The sequence below is a fragment of the Calidris pugnax genome, unplaced genomic scaffold (genome assembly GCF_001431845.1).
Source record: "Calidris pugnax isolate Ruff unplaced genomic scaffold, ASM143184v1 scaffold313, whole genome shotgun sequence".
In the NCBI taxonomy this organism is placed as follows: domain Eukaryota; kingdom Metazoa; phylum Chordata; class Aves; order Charadriiformes; family Scolopacidae; genus Calidris; species Calidris pugnax.
The window spans coordinates 97,411-116,568 of NW_015091050.1; the positions used below are offsets into that span (position 1 = coordinate 97,411).

Sequence of the window (19,158 nt, forward strand, 5' to 3'; positions counted from 1 at the left end):
ATGGGCAAACCCCAGGGGGAGGACAAAATCCACCCAGAAGCAGGGGGGGGGGGAAATATAAATAAATAAAAAAAAATAAAAGGAGGCGTTAAAGCAAAACGCTCCCGGGAAACCAGGGAGAAAGGGAGGAAAAAAATCACTGTTTTTTTCCCCGTTTTGCTGCCTGGGAAAGGGTGGCCCCCCCCCTCCCTGTCCGGGTGATAAAACAAGTCCCCCCCCCAAGTGATATTTCCCAGTTCATGTGAAGAATCCCCCAGAAGCCAAATTAAACTCAATAAGGGGTCCAAAAATTATAAAAAAACAAAGCGCCCGCGTAACTCGCTCCACATCTCAGGAGAAAAGATGAAAAAGGAGGATTTAAAGGAAAAAAAAACCCAAAAAACCACATCTGTTTATCTTAAAAAATATATCCTAAAAACCCAGGTGCCCATTAACTCCCAGACACAAAGTGGGGGGCAAACAGTGGAACATAAAGTACATAGGGATGGAAATAATTGTAATTATAATTAATTTCCCATTTCTGTCTCTGTCCCCCCCACTCAAGGCCGTGGATGAAGAGGTTTCAGAGCCCTTTAGGACCAAAAACTAAAGGTCTGGCTGGTGGCCAGTGGTGGCCACGCTTGGGTAGCCCTTGATGAGGGTCCTATGGACCCCTCGAGAGTGAAGTCCCATCCAGGATATTCAGAGAACTGCTAATTAGGGGGAGAATTCGTTAACGAAGCCAGGAGAGGGGGAAGGTGCTGCTGTCCCCCCCGGAGAGGACCAAGAGGGAGAGAAGAACCAAGAGTTTGACCAAGAACCAGACTCATCTCCACAGATCTCCTGTGGTCCAGGCACCTTACCACCTTTAAAGACCATCCAGGTCCCCTCCCTGATCAAGAGTGTCCCCCTCCCCAGCTTTCCTGGAGCCCCTTGAAGGACTGGAAGAGGCTCTGAGGTCTCCTTGGAGTCTTCTCTTCTCCAGGCTGAACCTCCCCAACTCTCTCATCAGAAGATCTCATCAGAAGTGGGGAAGAACTTGTTTGGTGTGAGGGTGGTGAGAGCCTGGCCCAGGTTGCGTGGAGAAGCTGTGGCTGCCCCATCCCTGGAGGGGTTCAAGGGCAGGTTGGAGGGGGCTTGGAGCAACCTGGTCTGGTGGGAGGTGTCCCTGGATGGAACTGGATGAGCTTGAAGGTCCCTTCCCACCCCAAACCACACCAGGATTCCATGAAATCCCACCTTGCAGAAGGGAGCTCTTGCTCCATGAGCTTTGGTGCCCACAGGAGACGGGAGAAGAGACAGACCCAGCCCCGAGGTGAGTCAGAGACAGGATGAGGGACACTTGGCTGCATCACCCAAAGGCATAAATCACCCTTTTGGGGCGATAGAACCCAATTTAACTCTTTCTACAACCTAAAAACCAGCCTTGAGGAGAGCAGAGCCAGCAACGGGAGCTGAGATGAAGCCTTCTGCTCCACCACCGGCTCTGGTTGGAACCATGGGGGGAGGAGGAGGGCACTTGGGTCATCTCCAGCCCTCGTTAAGGGGCTGCTCTAACGAGCGAGGCCGATAACGGCTGTCTGGGATGCGCGTTGCCTTTTCCATGAGTCACAGCTCGGGTTGGTTGGTTGGTTGGTTGGTTGGTTGGTTGGGTTATTTTTTTCACCCATCATATTTACCCGGCTCCCAACGCAGGAGGGCTGAGGGAAATTAAACCATCCAGATTAATTAGGTGTTATCTTCTCTACCGGCGAGAAGGGAAGAGCTGCCTGGTCACCGCCGCTTCCAAAGGGAAGGGTGGCAGAAGTTCAAGCGTTCCTCGATGAAGGATTCAACCTGATTTGGGGTGTTTAAGGAGTGGGGAAAGATGGGAGAAGATGGAGGGATGAGGAGAGCTGGGTCCAGCCTTCAGAGATGGCTTAGGATCATGGAATCATGGAATGGTGGAGGTTGGAAGGGACCTTCCAGACCGTGGAGTCCAACCATCAACCCACCACGGACAAACCCACCACTGACCCATGTCCCTCAGCACCACCTCTGCCCGGCTCCAAAATCCCTCCAGGGATGGTGACTCCACCACTGCCCTGGGCAGCCTCTGCCAAGGCTTCACAACCCTTTCCAGGAAGAAATTCTTCCCAAGCTCCATCCTCAACCTCCCCTGGGGCAACTTGAGGCCGTTTCCTCTTAATCCTTGGGAGAAGAGACCGACCCCCCCCGGCTACCCCCTCCTTTCAGGGAGTTGGAGAGAGCCAGAAGGTCTCCCCTCAGCCTCCTTTTCTCCAGGCTCAACACCCCCAGCTCCCTCAGAAGTTCTCCAGACCCTTTTCCTTGTGCTCCAGGCCCCTCACCAGCTCCGTTGCCCTTCTCTGGACACACTCCAGCCCTTCCATGGCTTTTCTCCTATGTCACAGCTTCTCAGGGCAACCTGGGCCAGGCTCTCAACTGATCCATCCCTTCATCCGTCTCCCCATCCAACCATCTCCCCATCCATCCCTCCATCTCATCCATCCCTCCCTCCCTCCATCCGACCATCCCTCTCCTCACCCATCCAGCCCTCCATCCCTCTCCTCATCCCTCCAACCATCTCCTCATCCATCCATCCCTCTCCTCATCCCTCCATCCATCCATCCGTCTCCCCATCCATCCCTCTCCTCATCCCTCCATCCATCCATCCATCTCCTCATCCCTCCAACCATCCATCCATCTCCCCATCCATCTCCTCATCCATCCCTCCCTCCCTCCATCTAACCATCCATCTCCTCATCCCTCCAACCATACATCCCTCTCCTCATCGATCCATCTCCCCATCCCTCTCCTCATCCCTCCATCCATCCAACCATCTCCTCATCTCTCCATCCATCTCCTCATCCATCTCCTCATCCCTCCAACCATCCATTCATCTCCCCATCTATCCCTCTCCTCATCCCTCCAACCATCCATCCATCTCCCCATCTATCCCTCTCCTCATCCCTCCAACCATCCATCCATCTCCCCATCCCTCTCCTCATCCCTCCAACCATCCATCCATCTCCCCATCCCTCTCCTCATCCCTCCAACCATCCATCCATCTCCTCATCCATCCATCCATCCATCCCTCCATCCCTCTCCTCATCCCTCCAACCATCCATCTCCCCATCCATCTCCCTCCTCATCCCTCCATCCATCTATCCATCTTCCCATCGATCGATCCATCCATCCATCCATCCATCCATCCATCCATCCATCTCCTCATCCCTCCATCCATCCATCCATCCATCCATCTCCTCATCCATCCATTTCTTCCCCACATCTCATCTCCATCTCCCCTCTTTCAGGGTCAAACCCTTCCCCCTCCTCCTAGGGCTCCCCTCCCTCACCAAGAGTCCCCTCCCCATCTCTCCTGGAGCCCCTTCAGGGACTGGGCTTGTAAAGCAGAGGCCGAAGTTGCCCACAGAGAGTCACCAAAGGATTTGTGGTGGAAGGGATTTTAAAAACCAGGGGGGGAGGGGACACACAGAGCATCCCTCTGCCCGACCAGGCTCACAAATCACCCCAGACATCCCTGCCCAGCAGCTTCCTGCAATTAGGAGCAGCAGAACACCAGGTGCCAATTAACCGCACGCCAATATCCTCTTCAGCCCTTGATTCAGGCCAGATCTCAAACCAACCCCCCCTCCCCGGCGGGGTCTGGTTGTTTCCTCCCGACATCCCTGGGGATTGGGAAGGAGCATCCCTGGGGATTGGGAAGGGGCATCCCTGGGGCCAGGAAGGAGCATCCCTGGGGATTGGGAAGGAGCATCCCTGGGGCCAGGAAGGAGCATCCCTGGGGATTGGGAAGGAGCATCCCTGGGGATTGGGAAGAAATATCCCCAAGGACAGGGAAGGGGCATCCCCGGGGGCCAGGAAGGAGCATCCCTGGGGCCAGGAAAGAGCATCCTGGAAGTCTGGGAAGAAGCATCCCCAGGGACAGGGAAGGAGCATCCCCAGGGACAGGGAAGGAGCATCCCAGAAGATTGGGAAGAAGCATTCTGGAAGATTGGGAAGGAGCATCCCCTGGGGCCAGGATGAAGCATCCCTGGGGATTGAGAAGAAGCATCCCCAGGAAGGGAAGGACTATCCTCAGGGATTGGGAATGAGCCTCCCCGAGGTCCAGGAAAAGCATCCCCAGGGAAGGAGCATCCCTGGGGATTGGGAAGAAGCATCCCCAGGAACAGGGAAGGGGCATCCTGGAAGACTGGGGAGAAGTATCCCCAGGAAGGGAAGGAGCATCCCAGGGCTGGGAAGGAGCATCCCCAGGGATAGGAAGAAGCATTGCAGAAGATTAGGAAGAAGCATCCCCAGGGACAGGGAAGGAGCATCCTCGGGGCCCAGGAAGGAGCATCCCTGGGGCCGGGAAAGAGCATCCCTGGGGATGGGAAAGAGCATCCTGGAAGACTGGGAAGAAGCATCCCCAGGAAGGGAAGGAGCATCCCTGGGGAAATATCCCCAAGGACAAGGAAGGAGCATCCTCGGGGCCCAGGAAGGAACATCCCTGGGGTCAGGAAAGAGCATTTTGGAAGTCTGGGAAGAAGCATCCTGAAGGCTTGGGAAGAAGCACCCCCAGGGACAAGGAAGGATCATCCCTGGGGCTGGGAAGGGGCATCCCTGGGGATTGGGAAGGAGCATCCCCTCCTGCCCCCCCAGCCCCGGCGGGGCCTGGCTGCTTCCTCCCGACATCCCTGGGGATTGGGAAGGAGCATCCCTGGGGATTGGGAAGGGGCATCTGGATCATCCACCAGAAGGGAAGGAGCATCCCTGGGGCCAGGAAAGAGCATCCTGGAAGTCTGGGAAGAAGCATCCCCAGGGACAGGGAAGGAGCATCCCCAGGGACAGGGAAGGAGCATCCCAGAAGATTGGGAAGAAGCATTCTGGAAGATTGGGAAGGAGCATCCCCTGGGGCCAGGATGAAGCATCCCTGGGGATTGAGAAGAAGCATCCCCAGGAAGGGAAGGACTATCCTCAGGGATTGGGAATGAGCCTCCCCGAGGTCCAGGAAAAGCATCCCCAGGGAAGGAGCATCCCTGGGGATTGGGAAGAAGCATCCCCAGGAACAGGGAAGGGGCATCCTGGAAGACTGGGGAGAAGTATCCCCAGGAAGGGAAGGAGCATCCCAGGGCTGGGAAGGAGCATCCCCAGGGATAGGAAGAAGCAAGTATCCCCAAGGACAGGGAAGGAGCATCCTCGGGGCCCAGGAAGGAGCATCCCTGGGGCCAGGAAAGAGCATCCCAGAAGACTGGGAAGAAGCATCCTGGAAGATTGGGAAGGAGCATCCCCTAGGGCCAGGATGGAGCATCCCTGGGGATTGAGAAGAAGCATCCCCAGGGACAGGGAAGGAGCATCCTTGGGGCCCAGGAAGGAGCATCCCTGGGGCCAGGAAAGAGCATCCCAGAAGACTGGGAAGAAGCATCCTGGAAGATTGGGAAGGAGCATCCCCTAGGGCCAGGATGGAGCATCCCTGGGGATTGAGAAGAAGCATCCCCAGGGACAGGAAAGGATCATCCCTGAGGATTGGGAAGAAGCATCCTCAGGGACAGGGAAGGAGCATCCCTGGGGATTGGGAAGGAGCATCCCCAGGAAGGGAAGGATCATCTGGGGAAGGGTAGGAGCATCCCTGGGGCCGGGAAAGAGCATCCCAGAAGACTGGAAAGAAGCATCCCGGAAGCTTGGGAAGAAGCATCCCCAGGGACAGGGAAGGAGCATCCCTGGGGCCAGGAAAGAGCATCCCTGGGGACTGGGAAGGAGCATCCCCGGGGACAGAGAAGGCTCCCTTCCCCTGCCACGGAGGGGAGATGTCCCCCTGGGTGAGACCCTGAGGGCAGCAGCACCATCTTCTCCCCGTCCTTTGTGATCTGCTGGGCTCCCAAAAATAAATCTGAACTCTGTACTGGTTGAGGGCAGCGTGTGGGAGCCCTCAGCACCAGTGGGTTACTGGGAGAGACTGGGAGGATGGCCAAGCTCTGGTTCTCAGATATTTCTCTTCCCCCTGCTTTCTCAGGAGGCTTCTTTTCTCCCCTCCCCAGAGCTCCAGACCTTCTTCCTTAAAACATCAACCCCTTGAGCCAACCCAAGTCCCTCCCTGGAGCCAGGAGCGGGTGGAAAGAGGGAAAAAAGCCCTTTTGGAGACCACTCACACGAGAAAAACACTTGTTTTTAACACCCCATTTAGAATTAGAGGGAATTTAGAGGAGCCAACCAGCTCCCCAACCATGGCACGACCCCACCAGAAGAAGGCAAAGGCAAGGAGAGCGCTGGAGGGACGTTGTCTCTGGGACAGGAGCACAGGGATGGCTCTGGAGATGCTGGAGACCCCAAGGGACACGTGTTTGGTCACCCCCTCAACAGGTCAGGGAGAGCTGAGCTCTCTCTTGTGGGGCAGGGACCTCTGGAGACCCCCCAAGTCCCACCTCCGGGCAGAGCAGGTCACCCAGAGCAGGTTGGAGATGGGGTTTGAGCATCTCCAGAGAAGGAGACTCCACACCTTCTCTGGGCAGCCTCTTCCAAGAAGGTTTTCCTTATTTTCTCCATCCCAGTTTGTGCCCGTTGCCCCTTGTCCCATCCCCGGCCACCACTGGGAAGAGTCTGGCCCCATCCTCTTGCCCCCCAACCAACCCTTTAGCTCTTGCTCAGCATCCATGAGGTCCCCTCTCAGTCTGCTCTTCTCCAGCTGAACAGCCCCAGGTCCCTCAGCAGAGAGATGCTCCAGCCCCTCATCATCCTCACAGCCTTCACTGGAGTCTTTCCAGCAGTTCCCTGTCCTTCTGGAACTGGGGAGCCCAGAACTGGTCCCAGTGCTCCAGCTGGGGCCTCCCCAGGGCAGAGCAGAGGGGCAGGATGACCTCCCTCCAGGTTCTCCATGTTCTTCCTGACAGAACCACAGAATCCCATGGGGTTGGAAGGGACCTCTGGAGATCATCCAGTCCAGCCCCCTGCCAGAGCAGGGCCACCCAGAGCAGGTCCCACAGGAACGTGTCCAGGGGGGGTTTGAATGTCTCCAGAGAAGGAGACCCCACCCCCTCCCTGGGCAGCCTCTGCCAGGGCTCTGCCACCCTCACAGTGAAGAAGTTCCTCCTCATGTTGAGGTGGAACTTCTTATGGTCAAGTTTGTGCCCATTTCCTCTTGTCCTGTCCCTGGGCACCACTGGAAAAAGCCTGGCCCCATCCTCCTGACACCCACCCTTGAAGGATTTATAGGTGTTGATCAGATCCCCCCTCAGTCTTCTCTTCTCCAGACTAAAAAGACCCAAGTCCCTCAGCCTTTCCTCAGCAGAGAGATGCTCCAGTCCCTCATCATCCTCGCAGCCTCCACTGTCCCCTCTCCAGCAGTTCCCTGTCCTTCTGGACCTGGGGAGCCCAGAACTGGTCCCAGTGCTCCAGATGGGGCCTCCCCAGGGCAGAGCAGAGGGGCAGGATGACCTCCCTCCACTTGGTGGCCACCCTCTTTGTCCTCCCCCAACCCTAGGACCCACCACCCACCTTCCAACTCCCAGGGAGCTGCTCTCCCCATCCCTTCTGACCAACTGGAGATCAGGGATGGGGAGGTGAACCCCATCAGGAGCTGTGCCTCGGGGTGCCAACCCCAAAAGACCTGCAGGTGACAGGGGGACAAGCCCACCCCTTCCCTGAGGACAATCCCAGCCTTCCCAGCTCACCGGTTGACTTCCGAAACGTTGTTGATCCTCGCAGCTTCCAGCAGAGCATCTTCTGGAAAGAGAGAAAGGAAACGAAGCCATTTAGCAACGAGACACAACACCCTGGAGGTGACAAAGGCCACCACCGAGAAGGCAGGGCCTGGGCTTTGGGCTTGTATCAAACCCCTGTAGATCAGGAATGATCTATACAAGTTCCTTTCTCCCAAAAAAGTAGCTCCTGGAGTGTCACATCCCCAGGCAACACCTCCAGGGACACAACCAAGGATGGGAAATGGTCCTCGTTGGGAAACCAGTCCCTCCCAGTCCTCCAGAGATCACCCAGGTCCCCAGAAAACCACCAGCTCTGAAGAAAACCACTTTTTCTTACAACTGCTGGTCTCCAACTGGGAAAGTGCCACTGGGAAAGGGCTGGAGAGGAGGGGACAAGGTTCTGATGGTCACCTGGGCTTGGGGACAAGGCAGCAGAGGGTTAGGGCTTGTATCAAACCCCCTGTAGATCAGGAATGATCTATACAAGTCCCTTTCTCCCAAAAAAGCAGCTCCTGGAGTGTCACATCTCCAGGCAACACCTCCAGGGACACAACCAGGGATGGGAAATGGTCCTCACTGGAAAACCAGTCCCTCCCAGTCCTCCAGAGATCACCCAGGTCTGGAGAAAACCACCAGGTCTGGAGAAAACCACTTTTTCTTACAACTGCTGGTCTTCAACTGGGAAAGTGCCACTGGGAAAGGGCTGGAGAGGAGGGAACAAGGTCCTGTTGGTCACCTGGGCTTGGGGACAAGGCAGGAGAGACACCAGATCAGACCCCCCCATAGGTCAGGAATGATCTATAAAGTCCCTTTCTCCCTTCTCCTGGCCCAAACGTGGCTGAAAAAGCAGCTCCTGGAGTGTCACATCTCCAGGCAACACCTCCAGGGACACAACCAGGGATGGAAAATGGTCCTTGCTGGGAAACCAGTCCCTCCCAGTCCTCCAGAGATCACCCAGGTCTGGAAAAAGCCACCAGGTCTTCAGAAATCCACTTTTTCTTACAACTGCTGGTCTCCAACTGGGAAAGAGCCACTGGGAAAGGGCTGGAGAGGAGGGAACAAGGTCCTGTTGGTCACCTGGGCTTGGGGACAAGGCAGGAGAGACACCAGGAAGGGACCAACTGTGTCTACAACGAGTTTTTCTTGTGTTTTCAAGGCAAATCCTGCGGAAGGTGAGGTCCATGGTGCGGGAGGTGCCCATGGGCAGCTGGAAATGTCACCTCAGGTGGTGACAACCCCAACCAGAGGCTTCCAGATGCCACCAAGAGGCCAACGAGTTCCTACCGTGGGCTCAGAATGACCCCTCCTGGCTAGAGAGAGGAAGGACAAGGCTTGGTCAAAACCAGTACGGCCAGTAAAGCCGTACTGGGGCATCCGGGGACAATTTGGGGACAAATCTCCTTGGTTCTTAGCACCTTCAGGTGCTTCCTGCTCTTTCCCCAACATTTTGTGCCTCTTTTCTCCAAATTGTTGTGCCCAAATGGTTCCTTCTGCCTGGTGTCCTCATCCTGCCTTCCTGGAGATGTGTCCCAGCAGCCAGACCTCTGTCCCCTGTCCCCATCTCCTGCTCCAGGGTCCCCTTCTCAGGGGTACGTGATGTCTGGAGGACAATTCATCAGGCTGAAGGTGGCAGAGGGGACCAGGGGGTCGTTTGGGTGTCCCTCTCGGGAGATCCCAGCTGCTCGCTGGCCCCAGAGCCACATGCATGGACCACGTGGTGAACCCCAAGCCAAGTTGGGGCCAAACCATCGTTGGTGTTGGGGTTAGCGAGGGTTTGGCCACCACAACCTGGACTCGGGGCCACCACAGTGTCCTCCTCCCAGTCACAGACCGGTTTGGGTGGGAAGGGACCTTAAGAACATCCAGTTCCATCCAAGTGGGACACCTCCCAGCAGAACCAGGTTGCTCCAAGCCCTCTCCAACCTGGTCTTGAACCCCTCCAGGGATGGGGCAGCCACAGCTTCTCTGGGCAACCTGGGCCAGAATCTCAACCCATCCATCCATCCCCCCATCCATCCATCTTCCTATCCACCCCTCCTTCCATCCAACCATCCATCCTTCTCCTCATCCCTCCAACCATCCATCTCCCCATCCATCCAACCATCTCCTCATCCATCCAGCCCTCCATCCATCTCCTCATCCTTCCATTCCTCCATCCATCCATCCATCCATCCATCCATCCATCCAACCATCTCCTCATCCCTCCATCCCTCCAACCATCTCCTCATCCCTCCAACCATCTCCTCATCCCTCCATCCATCCATCCATCCATCCATCCATCCATTTCCCCATCCATCCCTCCCTCCATCCAACCATCCATCCTTCTCCTCATCCCTCCAACCATCCATCTCCCCATCCATCCCTCCATCCATCCAACCATCTCCTCATCCAGCCAGCCCTCCATCCATCTCCTCATCCTTCCATTCCTCCATCCATCCATCTTCCCATCCATCCATTTCTTCCCCACATCTCAGCTCCATCTCCCCTCTTTCATGGTCAAACCCTTCCCCCTCCTCCTAGGGCTCCCCTCCCTCATCAAGAGTCCCTCCTGGAGCCCCCCAACTCTTGAGGGACTGGAAGGAGCTCCAAGGTCTATCAAGACACCAGAAGACTCATCCTAAGGCTGATGAAACCTCCTGGTAACTCCATCCCCATCCCTGGAGCAGGAGGTTGTGACTCACTCCCAAGGAGACCGAGCTCTGACGTGTGCCCATAACCACGTCCTCACGCCTCTGCTCCCACACCAGTTTGCCCAGTAACACCACGGTGGCCACTCCACCTCTGACAAGACTCTGGGTGTCCACCACGGACCAGCAGACCACTGGGTGAGGGGAAGAAGAAGAATGACCCGTTCCCTGGAGGTCTGTCCCCAAGAAGAGACCTCCACGTCCCCCTCCCTGAGGGACACAGGGTCTCCTGCCCCCCACCGAGCCCCCAGAAGCTCCTCTCCCAGTACAAATCCCCCAAAAAAAGGGATTGGGGTGTCTCTGACGAGACTCTGGGTGTCCACCACAGACCAGTAGACCACTGGGTGAGGAGAAGAAGAATGACCCATTCCCTGGAGGTCTGTCCCCAAGAAGGGACCCCAACACCCCCCTCCCTGAGGGACACAGGGTCTCCTGCCCCCCACCGAGTCCCCCCCTCCCCCCAAAAAAGAGATTGGGGTGTCTCTGACAAGATTTTGGGTGTCCACCACGGACCAACAAACCACTGGGCGAGGGGAAGAAGAAGAATGACCCGTTCCCTGGAGGTCTGTCCCCAAGGAGGGACCTCCACGTCCCCCTCCCCAAGGGACACAGGGTCCTCTGCTCCCCAAAGACCCCCCGAGAAGCTCCTCTCCCAGTACAAATCCTCTCCACCCCCCAAAAAAAAGGGACTGGGGTGTCTCTGACCAGACTCTGGGTGTCCACCACGGACCAGCAGACCACTGGGCGAGGGGAAGAAGAAGAATAACCCATTCCCTGGAGGTCTGTCCCCAAGAAGGGACCCCCACAACCCCCTCCCCAAGGGACACAGGGTCTCCTGCCCCACACCAAGCCCCCCAGCTCCTCTTCCAGTATAAATTCCCCCAAAAAAAGGCACTGGGGTGTCTCTGAGATGATTCTGGATGTCCACCATGGACCAGTAGACCACTGGGAGGGGGGAAGAAGAAGAATGACCCGTTCCCTGGAGGTCTGTCCCCAAGGAGGGACCCCCACACCCCCTCCCTGAGGGACACAGGGTCTCCTGCCCCACACTGAGCCCCACAGGAGCTCCTCTCCCAGTACAAATTCCCCCCAAAAAAGGCACTGGGGTGTCTCTGAGATGATTCTGGATGTCCACCATGGACCAGTAGACCACTGGGAGGGGGGAAGAAGAAGAATGACCCGTTCCCTGGAGGTCTGTCCCCAAGGAGGGACCCCCACACCCTCCTCCCCGAGGGGCACAGGATCTCCTGCCCCCCACCAAGCCCCCCAGGAGCTCCTCTCCCAAATTCCCCCAAAAAAAGGCACTGGGGTGTCTCTGAGATGATTCTGGATGTCCACCATGGACCAGTAGACCACTGGGAGGGGGGAAGAAGAAGAATGACCCGTTTCCTGGAGGTCTGTCCCCAAGGAGGGACCCCCACACCCTCCTCCCTGAGGGACACAGGGTCCTCTGCCCCACACCGAGCCCCCCAGCTCCTCTCCCAGTATAAATTCCCCTTCTCCCCCCCAAAAAAGGCACTGGGGTGTCTCTGACAAGACTCTGGGTGTCCATCATGGACCAGCAAACCATTGAGCGAGGGGAAGAAGAAGAATGACCCGTTCCCTGGAGGTCTGTCCCCAAGAAGGGACCCCCAGGACCCCCTCCCTGAGGGACACAGGGTCTCCTGCCCCACACCGAGCCCCCCAGGAGCCCCCCAGGAGATAGTCACCCTTGGAGTGGTGGTCCCTGAGGTCGAGGGGCACAGGATCTCCTGCCCCCCACCAAGCCCCCCAGGAGCTCCTCTCCCAGTACAAATCCTGTCCCCCCCCCAAAAAAAAGGCACTGGGGTGTCTCTGACAAGATTCTGGGTGTCCACCACGGACCAGTAGACCACTGGGTGAGGGGAAGAAGAAGAATGACCCGTTCCCTGGAGGTCTGTCCCCAAGGAGGGACCCCCAGGACCCCCTCCCTGAGGGACACAGGGTCTCCTGCCCCACACCGAGCCCCCCAGGAGATAGTCACCCTTGGAGTGGTGGTCCCTGAGGTAGCAGTAGGCCATGGCGACGAGAAGGGTGGGCACCTCAGGTCCTGGGGGGCTTCTCCTGGCTCCGTTCCGCCCCCCGTTGGGGTCTCCTCCACGATGACAGCTCCTCTCAGCACCCATGGGTGACAGCTCTCCGTGGGTCCATGGTGTGGGGCAGCCCGAGCCAGCCAGGCCGGGGTTGGGGGGCTTCAGTGGGGCCAGGCCTTGCAACTCCAGCCTGGCACCCTCCGCTGGGGGGGTCCCCTTTGGGTCTTGACCCCTCTCTATGGGGGAGCCCCCCATATGTACAGGGGAGCCCCTCAGGCTCTGCCCCATGGCTAGGGGGGAGCCTTGGGGACCTGGCCCCATGGCTAGGGGGGTGTCTAAGGGGTCCTGCCCCATGGCTAGGGGGCAGTTCGTAGGGCCTGGCCCCCTATCTAAGGGGGAACCCCCCAGGGCTGGCCCCATAGCTAATGGGGAGCCCCCCAGGCCCTGCCCCATGGCTAGGGGGGAGCCCCCCAGGCCCTGCCCCATAGCTAGGGGTAGGCCTTTGGGGTCCGGACCCATTGTTATGGGGCACTTCTCAGGGCCTGGCCCCCTATCTAGGGGGGACCCCCCCGGGGCTGGCCCCAGGGCTAATGGGGAGCCCCCCAGGCCCTGCCCCAGGGCTATGGGGGAGCCCCCCAGGCCCTGCCCCAGGGCTATGGGGGAGCCCCCCAGGCCCTGCCCCATGGCTATGGGGGAGCCCCCCAGGCCCTGCCCCACTGCCAGGGGTAGGCCTTGGGGGTCCGGCCCCACTCCTAGGGGGGCTCCCCCCGACCCCCTTAGCGGGGTTCCCCCCCCCGGGCCCGGCCCCGTTACCGGGGGTCTGGTCCTGCCCCTCGGCGCGTGTTCGCGGCGCCCCCTGGCGGCCAAACCCGGCAACAACCGCGACCCACCGCTCCCGGCCCCCTCAGCCGTCACCGGAGCTCCGTAAACCGCCCGCGACGACGGCGACAGCCACGGCCGCGCCCGGAGGAGCCTCGCCAGCCCCGGCGGCGGCGGGCGGGAGGCCAAGGAGGCCAGCATCGTCCCTCTCGGCTCGCCGAGCTCCGCCGCCCGGACCTTCCTTCTCTCCCCCCCCCACACAACAACACTCCACACACGCCGCGGAGACCGGCGAACCAAAATGGCGGCCGCCGGTAGCTGCGCAGGGGCTGCTGGGAGTTGTAGTCCTTTCCGCGGCAGCCCCCGCTTTGCGGAGCCCGTTGTGGACTACAACCCCCATGGGGCACCGCGGCGCGGCCCGGGGTATGCCGGGAAGAGGCGCCGGTTCCTGTCCCGTCATGGCGGGGTTGGGGGGGGGGAGTGTAGTGCGGAAGGACCCGGGTTCGAGACCCGGTCCCGGCTGAAGGCCCGGGGCACACGCGTGTGCACACACGTGTGCACACACACGCGTTCACGCATATATGCACTCGCATGCACGCAGAGAGCACGCACGCGGGCACACACGTGCCCTCGTGCACACACGCACTCGTGGACTCACACACACGCACTCGTGGACTCGCACACACGCTCTTGCACACTAGTACACACACATGCACACACACACGCACGTGCACGCACACGCATGTGCACACGCAGGGAAGCGCCTACACGCATGCACGGCGGACACATGCCCTCGCAAACACGCTTGCACACCCAAAGGAGCACGAGTGTGCACGCACACTCATGCTCTTGCACACGTGTGCACACACACGCTCTCGCACACGCGTGCACACCTAGTGGTGTGCACACGTGAGCACTTGTGCACGATTGAGTGCACGGGGAACTCCTACACACCTGCATCCACACAACTGCCCTCGTCCACACACTCTACGTGTGCACACACCCATGTGCAGCCACGCACACGCGTGTGCGTGGCACCAGCCGGGGGGTTTACACGCCCCAGAGGGGTCGGTGCTGCTGCTGGGGGGGCTGTGTGCGTGTGAGTGCACACGTGTGTGCATCTATCGGGGTGTGCACATACGTGTGAGTGCACGTGTGTGTGCAGGCGTGTCGTGTGAATCAGGTGTGTGTGTGCATGTGTGAGCCTGTGAGTGCGTGTGCTCGCCTGTGTGTACAAATACACGCGTGTGCACGCACGTGTGTGCCTGTGAGTGTGCACATCTGTGTGTACGAGAACATGTATGTGCGTGTATGTACACCTGTGTGCACAATTACACGTGTGCATGCGTGTATGTGTGTGCATGCGTGTGCATAAGAGTACACGTGTGTATGTGCCTGTGAGTGTGTGCACGAGTACACGTGTGTGCATGTGTGTATGTGTGTGCATGCGTGTGCATATGCCTGTGTGTGCACAACGACACGTGTGTGCATGCGTGTGCGTGGCTCTCAGTGTGTGTGCACACCTGTGTGTATGAATACGTGTGTGTACATGTGTGTGTGCAATTACACGTGTGTGCACGCATGTGTGTATGAGTACACGTGTGTACACGCATGTCTGTGCCTGTGAGTGCGTGTGCACACCTGTGTGTATGAATACGTGTGTGTACATGTGTGTGTGCAATTACACGTGTGTGCACGCATGTGTGTATGAGTACACGTGTGTACACGCATGTCTGTGCCTGTGAGTGCGTGTGCACACCTGTGTGTATGAATACGTGTGTGTACATGTGTGTGTGCAATTACACGTGTGTGCACGCATGTGTGTATGAGTACACGTGTGTACACGCATGTCTGTGCCTGTGAGTGCGTGTGCACACCTGTGTGTATGAATACGTGTGTGTACATGTGTGTGTGCAATTACACGTGTGTGCACGCATGTGTGTATGAGTACACGTGTGTACACGCATGTCTGTGCCTGTGAGTGCGTGTGTACATCTGTGTGTACAAGTACACGTGTGTACATGTGTGTATGTGCCTGGGAGTGTGTGTGCACACCTGTGTGTATGAATACATGTGTGTACATGCATGTGTGCGTGCAATTACACGTGTGTGCACGCATGTGTGTATGAGTACACGTGTGTACACGCATGTCTGTGCCTGTGAGTGCGTGTGTACATCTGTGTGTACAAGTACACGTGTGTACATGCATGTGTGCGTGCAATTACACGCGTGTGCACGCATGTGTGTATGAGTACACGTGTGTACACGCATGTCTGTGCCTGTGAGTGCGTGTGCACACCTGTGTGTATGAATACATGTGTGTACATGCATGTGTGCGTGCAATTACACGCGTGTGCACGCATGTGTGTATGAGTACACGTGTGTACACGCATGTCTGTGCCTGTGAGTGCGTGTGCACACCTGTGTGTATGAATACATGTGTGTACATGCATGTGTGCGTGCAATTACACGCGTGTGCACGCATGTGTGTATGAGTACACGTGTGTACACGCATGTCTGTGCCTGTGAGTGCGTGTGCACACCTGTGTGTATGAATACATGTGTGTACATGCATGTGTGCGTGCAATTACACGCGTGTGCACGCATGTGTGTATGAGTACACGTGTGTACACGCATGTCTGTGCCTGTGAGTGCGTGTGCACACCTGTGTGTGCAAATACACACGTGTCACGCATGTCAGTGTGCATGCTTGTGTGTACAAGCACACGCGTGTGCAGGTGTGTATGAGCCTGTGAGCGTGTGTGCACGCCTGTCTGTGCGAGTACACGTGTGTACATGCATGTGTGTGCACACCTGTGTGTGTGAGAACACGTGTGTGCACGTGTGTGTCTGTGAGTGTGCATGTGTGTGTCCGAGAACATGTGTGTGCACGTATGTGCGTGTGAGTGTGTTTACACGCCCTTGTACACAAGCACACGTGTGTGCACGTATGTGCGTGTGAGTGTGTTTACACGCCCTTGTACACAAGCACACGTGTGTGCACGTATGTGCGTGTGAGTGTGTTTACACGCCCTTGTACACAAGCACACGTGTGTGCACGTATGTGCGTGTGAGTGTGTTTACACGCCCTTGTACACAAGCACACGTGTGTGCACGTGTGTATGTGCCTGTGAGCGCGCGTGCGTGCCTGTGTGTGTGAGTACACGTGTGTACATGCATGTGTGCGCACACCTGTGTGTGCAAGTACACACGTGTCACGCATGTCTGTGTGTGCACGCATGTCTGTGTGCATGCCTGTGTGTACAAGCACACGCGTGTGCACGTGTGTATGTGCCTGTGAGCGCGTGTCGTGCCTGTGTGTACAAGTACACGTGTGTACATGTGTGTATGTGCCTGGGAGTGCGTGTGCACACCTGTGTGTGCAAATACACACGTGTCACGCATGCTTGTGTGTGCACACATGTCTGTGTGCATGCTTGTGTGTACAAGCACACGTGTGTGCACGTGTGTATGTGCCTGTGAGCGCGTGTGCACGCCTGTGTGTGCGAGTACACGTGTGTACATGCGTGTATGTACCTGGGAGTGCGTGTGCACACCTGTGTGTATGAGAACACGTGTGTGTATGCGTGTGTTTGTGTGCATGTGTGTGTCCGAGAACACGTGTGTGCACGTATGTGCTTGTGAGTGCGTTTACACGCCCTTGTATACAAGCACACGTGTGTGCACGCAAGTATGAGCCTGTGAGCGTGTGTACACGCCTGTGTGTGCGAGCACACGTGTGTGCACGCATGTCTGTGTGCATGCTTGTGTGTACAAGCACACGCGTGTGCACGTGTGTATGTGCCTGTGAGCGCGTGTCGTGCCTGTGTGTGCGAGTACACGTGTGCACATGCGTGTATGTGCCTGGGAGTGTGTGTGCACACCTGTGTGTATGAGAACACGTGTGTGCACACGTGTGTCTGTGAGTGTGTATGCGTGTGTCCAAGAACACGTGTGTGCACGTATGTGTTTGTGAGCGCGTTTACACGCCCTTGTACACAAGCACACGTGTGTGCACGCAAGTATGAGCCTGTGAGCGTGTGCACACGCCTGTGTGTGCGAGTACACGTGTGTGCACGCATGTATGTGTGCACGCGTGGGGGTGTGCGTGCCCGTGTGTACGAGTACACGGGTGTGCATGTGTGTATGTGGCTCTGAGTGTGTGTATGAACACGTGTGTGTGCATGTGTGTAAGAGTACACATGTGTGCACACATGTATGTGCCTGTGAGTGCGTGTGCACACCCGTGTGTGCAAATACACACGTGTCACGCATGTATGTGTGTGCACACACGTCTGTGTGCATGCTTGTGTGTACAAGCACACGCGTGTGCACGTGTGTATGTGCCTGTGAGCGTGTGTGCACGCCTGTGTGTGCGAGTACACGTGTGTACATGCGTGTATGTACCTGGGAGTGCGTGTGCACACCTGTGTGTATGAGAACACGTGTGTGCACGCGTGTGTCCGTGAGTGTGCATGTGTGTGTCCGAGAACACGTGTGTGCACGTATGTGCTTGTGAGAGCTTTACATGCCCTTGTCTACAACCACACGTGTGTGCACGTGTGTATGAGCCTGTGAGCGTGTGTACACGCCTGTGTGTGCGAGTACACGTGTGTGCATGCATGTCTGTGTGCACGCGTGTGGGTGTGCGTGCCCGTGTGTACGAGTACACGGGTGTGCATGTGTGTATGTGGCTCTGAGTGTGTGTATGAACACGTGTGTGTGCATACGTGTGTGTGTGCATGTGTGTGTGTATGAGCACACACGTGTGCATGCATGTATGTGCCTGTGAGTGCGTGTGCACACCCGTGTGTGCAAGTACACACGTGTCACGCATGCGTGTGTGTGCACGCATGTCTGTGTGCATGCTTGTGTGTACAAGCACACGTGTGTGCACGTGTGTATGTGCCTGTGAGCGCGTGTGCACGCCTGTGTGTGCGAGTACACGTGTGTACATGCGTGTATGTGCCTGGGAGTGCGTGTGCACACCCGTGTGTGCAAATACACACGTGTCACGCATGTATGTGTGCACACATGTCTGTGTGCATGCTTGTGTGTACAAGCACACGCGTGTGCACGTGTGTATGTGCCTGTGAGCGCGTGTGCGTGCCTGTGTGCGAGTACACATGTGTACATGCATGTATGTGTGCACGCGTGTGGGTGTGCATGCCTGTGTGTACGAGTACACGGGTGTGCATGTGTGTATATGTGTGTGAATCACGTGTGTGTGCACACGTGTGAGTCACGTGTGCGTGCACGCCTGTGCCTGTGTGTGTGCACGGGTCATACGTGTGCATGAGTCATGCGTGTGCACGTGTGTATGTGCCTGTGAGCGCGTGTGCGTGCCTGTGTGTGCGAGTACACGTGTGTGCATGCGTGTATGTGTGTGTGAATCACATGTGTGTGCACACACGCGTGTGTCACGTGTGCATGCACGCCTCTGCCTGCGTGTGTGCACGAGTCACGTGTGTGCATGAGTCACACGTGTGTGCACAGGTCACGCGTGTACACGCCTGTTGTATGTGTGTGTGTGCCTGGAAGTGCGTGTACATGCGTGTGTCCATACGTGTGCACACGCGTGTGCGTGTCCCGGGGTGGAGCCGGGGGGTTGGGGGCTGAAAGGAAAGGCCGGGGAGGGGAGGGGAAGGGGGTGTCACTGGGGGGAGAATGAACTGGTTGAACTGGTTGAACTGGTCAAACTGGTCCGGCTCCTGCAAACGCGCCCTCTGGCACCCGGGCCAAGCCGGGCCGAGCCGTGGTGAGCTGTGGTGAGCCGTGCCAAGCCGTGCCAAGCCATGCAACCCACGCTGAGCCATGCCGTGCCATGCTGAACTATGCCAAGTCATGCAAGCTGTGCTGAGCCATGCCATGCTGAGCCGTGCCATGCCAAGCCGTGCCAGGCCAAGCAAGGCAAGCCATGCCAAA

The 19,158-nt window shown here is 57.5% G+C and overlaps 2 protein-coding genes across 2 annotated transcripts in view; one reads left to right on the forward strand and one right to left on the reverse strand.

Annotated features, from left to right (window-relative positions):
• Positions 1 to 13,058, reverse strand: part of LOC106896529 (caseinolytic peptidase B protein homolog) — a gene marked incomplete at its 3' end in the record, with an annotated part of 110,457 nt that extends 97,399 nt beyond the window's left edge. Inside the window, exons 1-2 of the mRNA XM_014956607.1 lie at positions 12,366 to 13,058; positions 7,647 to 7,698 (exon numbers count right to left, since the gene is read on the reverse strand). Coding sequence (XP_014812093.1) covers positions 7,647 to 7,698; positions 12,366 to 12,933 — 620 coding nt within the window. The remainder of the gene's footprint in view (positions 1 to 7,646; positions 7,699 to 12,365) is intronic.
• A 3,055-nt stretch (positions 13,059 to 16,113) lies between these two features.
• Positions 16,114 to 18,813, forward strand: LOC106896530 (keratin-associated protein 4-11-like; the record flags this gene model as incomplete). The annotated part of the gene is made up of 7 exons (XM_014956608.1): positions 16,114 to 16,135; positions 16,718 to 16,864; positions 17,012 to 17,155; positions 17,237 to 17,377; positions 17,588 to 17,698; positions 18,150 to 18,253; positions 18,775 to 18,813. Coding segments are annotated over exons 1-7 (708 nt in total), but the record flags the coding sequence as incomplete, so codon positions are not given.
• Between the last annotated feature and the right edge of the window lie 345 nt (positions 18,814 to 19,158).